At 62.2% G+C, this 9,950-nt stretch overlaps 1 protein-coding gene across 1 annotated transcript; it reads right to left on the reverse strand.

Moving 5' to 3' along the window:
• Positions 1 to 2,494: 2,494 nt before the first annotated feature.
• On the reverse strand, positions 2,495 to 5,828 carry LOC137369024 (uro-adherence factor A-like). The gene is made up of 3 exons (XM_068029964.1): positions 5,399 to 5,828; positions 4,334 to 4,894; positions 2,495 to 4,245 (listed from the first exon to the last, which is right to left on the reverse strand). Exons 1-3 carry the CDS (start codon positions 5,826 to 5,828, stop codon positions 2,495 to 2,497), a joined length of 2,742 nt encoding a protein of 913 aa, XP_067886065.1.
• Between the last annotated feature and the right edge of the window lie 4,122 nt (positions 5,829 to 9,950).

A 9,950-nucleotide genomic window follows, 5' to 3' on the forward strand; every position in this document is an offset into this window, starting at 1 on the left:
ACAGAGACTCCCTGCCCAGCAGAGGCTTTCCGCTCGGCAGAGCCTCCCCACACAGGCAGAGACTCCCCACTCAGCAGAGACTCCCTGTCCAGCTGGGACTTCCCGCTCGGCAGAGACTCCCCGCCCAGCAGAGACTCCCCGCCCAGCAGAGAATTCCTGCCCAGCAGAGACATCCCGCTCAGCAGAGACTTCCCGCCCAACGGACACCTCCCACTCGGCACGGACTTCCCACACAGCAGAGACTTCCCACTCGGCAGAGACTTCCCACTCGGCAGAGACTTCCCACCCAGCAGAGATTTCCTGCCTGGCGGAGAATTCCCACTCGGCAGAGACTTCCCGCCCAGCAGACACTTCCCACTCGGAAGGGACTTCCCACTCGGCAGAGACTTCCCGCTCAGCTGAGACTTCCCACTCGGCAGAGTCTTCCCGCCTGGCAGAGACTTCCCACTCGGCAGAGACTTCCCACTAGGCAGAGTCTTCCCGCCTGGCAGAGACTTCCCACTCGGCAGGCACTTCCCTCCTGGCAGGGACTCCTCACCCAGCAGAGATTTCCTGCCTGGCAGAGACTTCCCTCTCGGCACAGACTTCCCACTTGGCGGGGACTTCCCACTCGGCAGAGACATCCCACTAGGCAGGGAATTCCCGCACAGCAGAGACTTCCCACCTGGCAGGGACTTCCCGCCTGGCAGAGTCTTCCTGCCTGGCAGAGACTTCCCGCTCGGCTGAGACTTCCCGCTCGGCTGAGACTTACCGCTCGGCTGAGACTTCCCACCTGGTAGAGACTTCCCAAGAGGCAGAGACATCCCGGCTGGCAAAGACAACCCACCAAGCAGGGACTTCCCGCCTGGCAAAGAGAACCCACCCAGCAGAGACTTCCCACCCGGCAGAGACTTCCCAAGAGGCAGAGACATCCCGGCTGGCAAAGACAACCCACCCAGCAGAGACCTCCCACCCGGCAGAGACTTCCCACCAGGCAGAGACTTCCCAACAGGCAGAGACTTCCCGCCTGGCAAAGACATCCCCTCCAGCAGAGACTTCCCGCCCAGCAGAGACTCCCCGCCCAGCAGAGACTCCCCACTCAGCAGAGACTCCCCGATCAGCAGAGACTCCCTGCCCAGCCGAGGCTTCCCGCTCGGCAGAGCCTCCCCACACAGGCAGAGACTCCCCGCTCAGCAGAGACACCCTGCCCAGCTGAGGCTTCCCGCTCGTCAGAGACTCCACGCACAGCAGAGACTCCCCACTCAGCAGAGACTCCATACCCGGCAGAGACTTCCCGATCAGCAGAGACTCCCTGCCCAGCCGAGGCTTCCCGCTCGGCAGAGCCTCCCCACACAGGCAGAGACTTCCCGATCAGCAGAGACTCCCTGCCCAGCCGAGGCTTCCCGCTCGGCAGAGCCTCCCCACACAGGCAGAGACTCCCCGCTCAGCAGAGACTCCCTGCCCAGCTGAGGCTTCCCGCTCGTCAGAGACTCCACGCACAGCAGAGACTCCCCGCCCAGCAGAGAATTCCTGCCCAGCACAGACTTCCCGCTCAGCAGAGACTTCCTGCCCAACGGAGACTTCCCACTCGGCAGTGATTTCCCGCCCAGCAGAGACTTCCCAATTGGCAGAGACGTCCCGCTCGGCAGAGACCTCCCGCTCGGCAGAGACCTCCCACTCGGCACAGACTTCCCACTCGGCAGAGACTTCCCACTCGGCAGGGACTTCCCGCTCGGCAGAGACTTCCCACTCGGCAGAGACTTCCCTCTCGGCAGTGACTTCCCACCCAGCAGAGACTTCCCACTCGGCAGAGACTTCCCACTCGGCAGAGACTTCCCGCTCGGCAGGTACTTCACACTCAGCAGAGACTTCCCACTTGGCAGGGACTTCCCGCCTGGCAGAGTCTTCCTGCCTGGCAGAGACTTCCCGCTCGGCTGAGACTTCCCGCTCGGCTGAGACTTCCCGCCTGGCAAAGAGAACCCACCCAGCAGAGACTTCCCACCCAGCAGAGACTTCCCAAGAGGCAGAGACATCCCGGCTGGCAAAGACAACCCACCAAGCAGGGACTTCCTGACTGGCAGAGACTTCCCACCCGGCAGAGACTTCCCACCAGGCAGAGACTTCCCAACAGGCAGAGACTTCCCGCCCAGCAGAGATTTCCCACTCGGCAGAGACTTCCCACTTGGCAGGTACTTCCCACCCAGCAGAGACTTCCCACTCGGCAGAGACTTCCCACTCGGCAGGGTCTTCCCACCCAGCAGAGATTTCCCACTCGGCAGAAATTTCCCACTCGGCAAAGACTTTCCACTTGGCAGGGACTTCCCGCCGAGCAGAGACTTCCCACCAGGCAGACTTCCCACTCGGCAGAGACTTCCCACTCGGCAGAGACTTCCCACTCGGCAGAGATTTCCCACTCAGCAGAGACTTCCCACTCGGCAGAGACTTCCCGCCTGGCAGTGTCTTTCCGCCTGGCAGAGACTTCCCACTCGGCAGAGACTTCCCGCTCGGCTGAGACTTACCTCTCGGCAGAGACTTCCCGCTCGGCTGAGACTTCCCACCTGGCAGAGTCTCTCCGCCTGGCAGAGGCTTCCCACTCAGCAGAGACATCCCACTCGGCAGAGACTTCCCACCCAGCATAGACTTCCCACTCGGCAGAGACTTCCCACCTGGCAGAGTCTTCCCGCCTCGCAGAGTCTTCCCGCCTGGCAGAGACATCCCACTCGGCAGAGACGTCCCGCCCAGCAGAGACTTCCCACCCAGCATAGACTTCCAATTCGGAAGGGCCTTCCCACCCAGCAGAGATTTCCCACTCGGCAGAGACTTCCCACCAGGCAGAGACTTCCCAACAGGCAGAGACTTCCCGCCTGGCAAAGACATCCCCTCCAGCAGAGACTTCCCGCCCAGCAGAGACTCCCCGCCCAGCAGAGACTCCCCACTCAGCAGAGACTCCATACCCGGCAGAGAATCCCCGATCAGCAGAGACTCCCTGCCCAGCCGAGGCTTCCCGCTCGGCAGAGCCTCCCCACACAGGCAGAGACTCCCCGCTCAGCAGAGACTCCCTGCCCAGCTGAGGCTTCCCGCTCGTCAGAGACTCCACGCACAGCAGAGACTCCCCGCCCAGCAGAGAATTCCTGCCCAGCACAGACTTCCCGCTCAGCAGAGACTTCCTGCCCAACGGAGACTTCCCACTCGGCAGTGATTTCCCGCCCAGCAGAGACTTCCCAATTGGCAGAGACGTCCCGCTCGGCAGAGACCTCCCACTCGGCACAGACTTCCCACTCGGCAGAGACTTCCTGCTCGGCAGAGACTTCCCACTCGGCAGGGACTTCCCACTCGGCAGTGACTTCCCACCCAGCAGAGACTTCCCACTCGGCAGAGACTTCCCACTCGGCAGAGACTTCCCGCTCGGCAGGTACTTCACACTCAGCAGAGACTTCCCACTTGGCAGGGACTTCCCGCCTGGCAGAGTCTTCCTGCCTGGCAGAGACTTCCCGCTCGGCTGAGACTTCCCGCTCGGCTGAGACTTACCGCTCGGCTGAGACTTCCCGCCTGGCAAAGAGAACCCACCCAGCAGAGACTTCCCACCCAGCAGAGACTTCCCAAGAGGCAGAGACATCCCGGCTGGCAAAGACAACCCACCGAGCAGGGACTTCCTGACTGGCAGAGACTTCCCACCCGGCAGAGACTTCCCACCAGGCAGAGACTTCCCAACAGGCAGAGACTTCCCGCCTGGCAAAGACATCCCCTCCAGCAGAGACTTCCCGCCCAGCAGAGACTTCCTGCCCAGCAGAGTCTTCCCACTCGGCAGAGACTTCCCACTAGGCAGGGACTTCCCGCCCAGTAGAGACTTCCCACTCGGCGGAGACTTCCCACCCAGCATAGACTTCCCACTCGGCAGAGACTTCCCACCTGGCAGAGTCTTCCCGCCTGGCAGAGTCTTCCCGCCTGGCAGAGACATCCCACTCGGCAGAGACTTCCCGCCCAGCAGAGACTTCCCACCCAGCATAGACTTCCCATTCGGCAGGGACTTCCCACCCAGCAGAGATTTCCCACTCGGCAGAGACTTCCCACTTGGCAGGTACTTCCCACCCAGCAGAGACTTCCCACTCGGCAGAGACTTCCCACTCGGCAGGGTCTTCCCACCCAGCAGAGATTTCCCACTCGGCAGAAATTTCCCACTCGGCAAAGACTTTCCACTTGGCAGGGACTTCCCGCCGAGCAGAGACTTCCCACCAGGCAGACTTCCCACTCGGCAGAGACTTCCCACTCGGCAGAGACTTCCCACTCGGCAGAGATTTCCCACTCAGCAGAGACTTCCCACTCGGCAGAGACTTCCCGCTCGGCTGAGACTTACCTCTCGGCAGAGACTTCCCGCTCGGCTGAGACTTCCCACCTGGCAGAGTCTCTCCGCCTGGCAGAGGCTTCCCGCTCGGCAGAGACTTCCCACTCAGCAGAGACATCCCACTCGGCAGAGACTTCCCACCCAGCATAGACTTCCCACTCGGCAGAGACTTCCCGCCTCGCAGAGTCTTCCCGCCTGGCAGAGACATCCCACTCGGCAGAGACGTCCCGCCCAGCAGAGACTTCCCACCCAGCATAGACTTCCAATTCGGAAGGGCCTTCCCACCCAGCAGAGATTTCCCACTCGGCAGAGACTTCCCACGAGGCAGGGACTTCCCACCCAGCAGTGATTTCCTGCCTGGCAGAGAATTCCCACTCGGCAGAGACTTCCTGCTCGGCAGAGACTTCCCGCCCGGCAGAGACTTCCTGCTCGGCAGAGACTTCCCACTCGGCAGAGACTTCCTGCTCGGCAGAGACTTCCCGCTCGGCAGAGACTTCCCTACAGGCAGGGACTTCCCACTCGGCTGAGACTTACCGCTCGGCTGAGACTTCCCACCTGGCAGAGACTTCCCGCCTGGCAAAGAGAACCCACCCAGCAGAGACTTCCCACCCAGCAGAGACTTCCCAAGAGGCAGAGACTTCCCACCAGGCAGAGACTTCCAACAGGCAGAGACTTCCCGCCTGGCAAAGACATCCCCTCCAGCAGAGACTTCCCGCCCAGCAGAGACTCCCCGCCCAGCAGAGACTCCCCACTCAGCAGAGACTCCATACCCGGCAGAGACTCCCCGATCAGCAGAGACTCCCTGCCCAGCCGAGGCTTCCCGCTCGGCAGAGCCTCCCCACACAGGCAGAGACTCCCCGCTCAGCAGAGACACCCTGCCCAGCTGAGGCTTCCCGCTCGGCAGATACTCCACGCACAGCAGAGACTCCCCGCCCAGCAGAGAATTCCTGCCCAGCAGAGACTTCCCGCTCAGCAGAGACTTCCCGCCCAACGGAGACTTCCCACTCGGCAGTGATTTCCCGCCCAGCAGAGACTTCCCAATTGGCAGAGACTTCCCGCTCGGCAGAGACTTCCCACCCAGCAGAGACTTCCCACTCGGCAGAGACTTCCCGCTCGGCGGAGACTTCCCACTATGCAGAGTCTTCCCGCCTGGCAGAGTATTCCCACTCGGCAGGCACTTCCCTCCTGGCAGGGACTCCTCGCCCAGCAGAGATTTCCTGCCTGGCAGGGACTTCCCACTCGGCAGATACTTCCCACCAGGCAGGGAATTCCCGCCCAGCAGAGACTTCCCACTTGGCAGGGACTTCCCGCCTGGCAGAGACCTCCTACCCAGCAGGGACCTCCCGACTGGCAGAGACTTCCCACCTGGCAGAGACTTCTCACCAGGCAGAGACTTCCCAACAGGCAGAGACTTCCCGCGTGGCAAAGACATCCCCTCCAGCAGAGACTTCCCGCCCAGCAGAGACTCCCCGCCCAGCAGAGACTCCGCACTCAGCAGAGACTCCATACCCGGCAGAGACTCCCCGATCAGCAGAGACTCCCTGCCCAGCAGAGGCTTCCCGCTCGGCAGGGACTCCCCACGCAGGCTGTGAGTCCCCGCTCAGCAGTGACTCCCTGCCCAGCAGAGGCTTCCCGCTCGGAAGACACGCCCTACCCGGCAGAGGCTTCCTGCTCGGCCGAGACTCCCCGCCCAGCAGAGACTCCTTGCGCAGCAGAGAATTCCTACCCAGCAGAGACTTCCCGCTCAGCAGAGACTTCCCGCCCAACGGAGACCTCCCACTCGGCACGGACTTCCCACACAGCAGAGACTTCCCACCAGGGAGGGACTTCCCACTCGGCAGGGACTTCCCACTCGGCAGAGACTTCCCACCTAGCAGAGATTTCCCACTCGGCAGAGTCTTCCCACCAGGCAGATTTCCCACTCAGCAGGGACTTCCCACTCGGCAGAGACTTCCCACCCAGCAGAGATTTCCAGCCTGGCAGAGAATTCCCACTCGGCAGAGACTTCCCGCCCAGCAGAGACTTCCCACTCGGCAGGGACTTCCCACTCGGCAGAGACTTCCTGCTCGGCAGAGACTTCGTGCTCGGCAGAGACTTCCCTGCAGGCAGGGACTTACCACTCGGCAGAGACTTCCCACTCGGCAGAGATTTCCCGCTCAGCTGGTACTTCCCACTCGGCAGAGATTTCCCACACAGCAGAGACTTCCCACTCGGCAGAGACTTCCCGCTCAGCTGGTACTTCCCACTCGGCAGAGATTTCCCACACAGCAGAGACTTCCCACTCGGCAGAGACTTCCCACTCGGCAGAGACTTCCCACTCGGCAGAGATTTCCCACACAGCAGAGACTTCCCACTCGGCAGAGACTTCCCACTCGGCAGAGATTTCCCACACAGCAGAGACTTCCCACTCGGCAGAGACTTCCCACTCGGCAGAGACTTCCCACCCAGCAGAGATTTCCTGCCTGGCGGAGAATTCCCACTCGGCAGAGACTTCCCACCAGGCAGAGAATTCCCGCCCAGCAGACACTTCCCACTCGGCAGGCACTTCCCTCCTGGCAGGGACTCCTCACCCAGCAGAGATTTCCTGCCTGGCAGAGACTTCCCTCTCGGCACAGACTTCCCACTTGGCGGGGACTTCCCACTCGGCAGAGACTTCCCACTCGGCAGGGAATTCCTGCCCAGCAGAGACTTCCCACTTGGCAGGGACTTCCCGCCTGGCAGAGTCTTCCTGCCTGGCAGAGACTTCCCGCTCGGCTGAGACTTCCCGCTCGGCTGAGACTTCCCACCTGGCAGAGACTTCCCGCCTGGCAAAGAGAACCCACCCAGCAGAGACTTTCCACCCAGCAGAGACTTCCCAACAGGCAGAGACATCCCGGCTGGCAAAGACAACCCTCCCAGCAGAGACTTCCCAACAGGCAGAGACTTCCCGCGTGGCAAAGACATCCCCTCCAGCAGAGACTTCCCACCCAGCAGAGACTCCCCGCCCAGCAGAGACTCCGCACTCAGCAGAGACTCCATACCCGGCAGAGACTCCCCGATCAGCGGAGACTCCCTGCCCAGCAGAGGCTTCCCGCTCGGCAGGGACTCCCCACGCAGGCTGTGAGTCCCCGCTCAGCAGTGACTCCCTGCCCAGCAGAGGCTTCCCATTCGGAAGACACGCCCTACCCGGCAGAGGCTTGCTGCTCGGCAGAGACTCCCCGCCCAGCAGAGACTCCTTGCGCAGCAGAGAATTCCTGCCCAGCAGAGACTTCCCGCTCAGCAGAGACTTCCCGCCCAATGGAGACCTCCCACTCGGCAGAGACTTCCCACCCAGCAGAGATTTCCAGCCTGGCAGAGAATTCCCACTCGGCAGAGACTTCCCGCCCAGCAGAGACTTCCCACTCGGCAGGGACTTCCCACTCGGCAGAGACTTCCTGCTCGGCAGAGACTTCCCGCTCGGCAGAGACTTCCCTGCAGGCAGGGACTTACCACTCGGCAGAGACTTCCCACTCGGCAGAGATTTCCCGCTCAGCTGGTACTTCCCACTCGGCAGAGATTTCCCACTCGGCAGAGACTTCCCACCCAGCAGAGATTTCCTGCCTGGCAGAGACTTCCCACTCGGCAGAGACTTCCCACCCAGCAGAGATTTCCTGCCTGGCGGAGAATTCCCACTCGGCAGAGACTTCCCACCAGGCAGAGAATTCCTGCCCAGCAGACACTTCCCACTCGGCAGGCACTTCCCTCCTGGCAGGGACTCCTCACCCAGCAGAGATTTCCTGCCTGGCAGAGACTTCCCTCTCGGCACAGACTTCCCACTTGGCGGGGACTTCCCACTCGGCAGAGACTTCCCACTCGGCAGGGAATTCCTGCCCAGCAGAGACTTCCCACTTGGCAGGGACTTCCCGCCTGGCAGAGTCTTCCTGCCTGGCAGAGACTTCCCGCTCAGCTGAGACTTCCCGCTCGGCTGAGACTTCCCACCTGGCAGAGACTTCCCGCCTGGCAAAGAGAACCCACCCAGCAGAGACTTTCCACCCAGCAGAGACTTCCCAACAGGCAGAGACATCCCGGCTGGCAAAGACAACCCTCCCAGCAGAGACTTCCCACCAGGCAGAGACCTGCTACCCAGCAGCGACTTCCCGACTGGCAGAGACTTCCCACCCGGCAGAGACTTCCCACCAGGCAGCGACTTCCCAACAGGCAGAGACTTCCCGCCTGGCAATGACATCCCCTCCAGCAGAGACTTCCCGCCCAGCAGAGACTCCCCGCCCAGCAGAGGCTTCCCGCTCGGCAGAGCCTCCCCACACAGGCAGAGACTCCCCGCTCAGCAGAGACTCCCTGCCCAGCTGAGGCTTCCCGCTCGGCAGAGACTCCACGTCCAGCAGAGACTCCCCGCCCAGCAGAGAATTCCTGCCCAGCAGAGACTTCCCGCTCAGCAGAGACTTCCCGCCCAACGGACAATTCCCACTCGGCAGTGATTTCCCGCCCAGCAGAGACTTCCCACTGGGCAGAGACGTCCCGCTCGGCAGAGACCTCCCACTCGGCAGAGACTTCCCACTCGGCAGAGACTTCCCACCCAGCAGAGATTTCCTGCCTGGCGGAGAATTCCCACTCAGCAGAGACCTCCCACCAGGCAGAGCATTCCCGCCCAGCAGACACTTCCCACTCGGCAGGGACTTCCCACTCGGCAGAGACTTCCTGCTCGGCAGAGACTTCCCACTCGGCAGGGACTTCCCACTCGGCAGAGACTTCCCACCCAGCAGTGATTTCCTGCCTGGCGGAGAATTCCCACTCGGCAGAGACTTCCCACCAGGCAGAGAATTCCCGCCCAGCAGACACTTCGCACTCGGCAGAGACTTCCCACTCGGCAGAGACTTCCCGCTCGGCAGAGACTTCCCACTCGGCAGAGACTTCCCGCTCGGCAGAGACTTCCCACTCGGAAGAGATTTCCCGCTCGGCAGAGACTTCCCACTCGGCAGAGACTTCCCGCTCGGCAGAGACTTCCCACCCAGCAGAGAATTCCCACTCGGCAGAGATTTCCCGCTCGGCAGAGACTTCCCACTCGGCAGAGACTTCCTGCTCGGCAGAGACTTCCCACTAAACAGAGATTTCCCTCTCGGTAGAGACTTCCCACTCGGCAGAAACTTCCCGCTCGGCAGAGACTTCCCACTCGGCAGAGATTTCCCGCTCGGCAGAGACTTCCCGCTCGGCAGAGACTTCCCACTAAACAGAGATTTCCCTCTCGGTAGAGACTTCCCACTCGGCAGAAACTTCCCGCTCGGCAGAGACTTCCCACCCAGCAGAGACTTCCCACTCGGCAGAGATTTCCCACTCGGCAGAGACTTCCCGCTCGGCACTGACTTCCCACTTGGCAGAGGCCTCCTGCCCAGCAGGGACTTCCCAACTGGCAGAGACTTTCCACCAGGCAGAGACTTCCCACCCGTCAGAGACTTCCCAACAGGCAGAGACTTCCTACTCGGCAGTGACGTCCCGCCTGGCAGAGACTCCCCACACAGGCAGAGACTCCCCACTCAGCAGAGACTCCCTGCCCAGCAGAGGCTTCCCGCTCGGCAGAGCCTCCCCACACAGGCAGAGACTCCCCACACAGGCAGAGACGCCCCGCTCAACAGAGACCCCCTGCCCATCAGAGGCT

Source organism: Heterodontus francisci, chromosome 1 (assembly GCF_036365525.1).
Source record: "Heterodontus francisci isolate sHetFra1 chromosome 1, sHetFra1.hap1, whole genome shotgun sequence".
Taxonomy (NCBI): Eukaryota; Metazoa; Chordata; class Chondrichthyes; order Heterodontiformes; family Heterodontidae; genus Heterodontus; species Heterodontus francisci.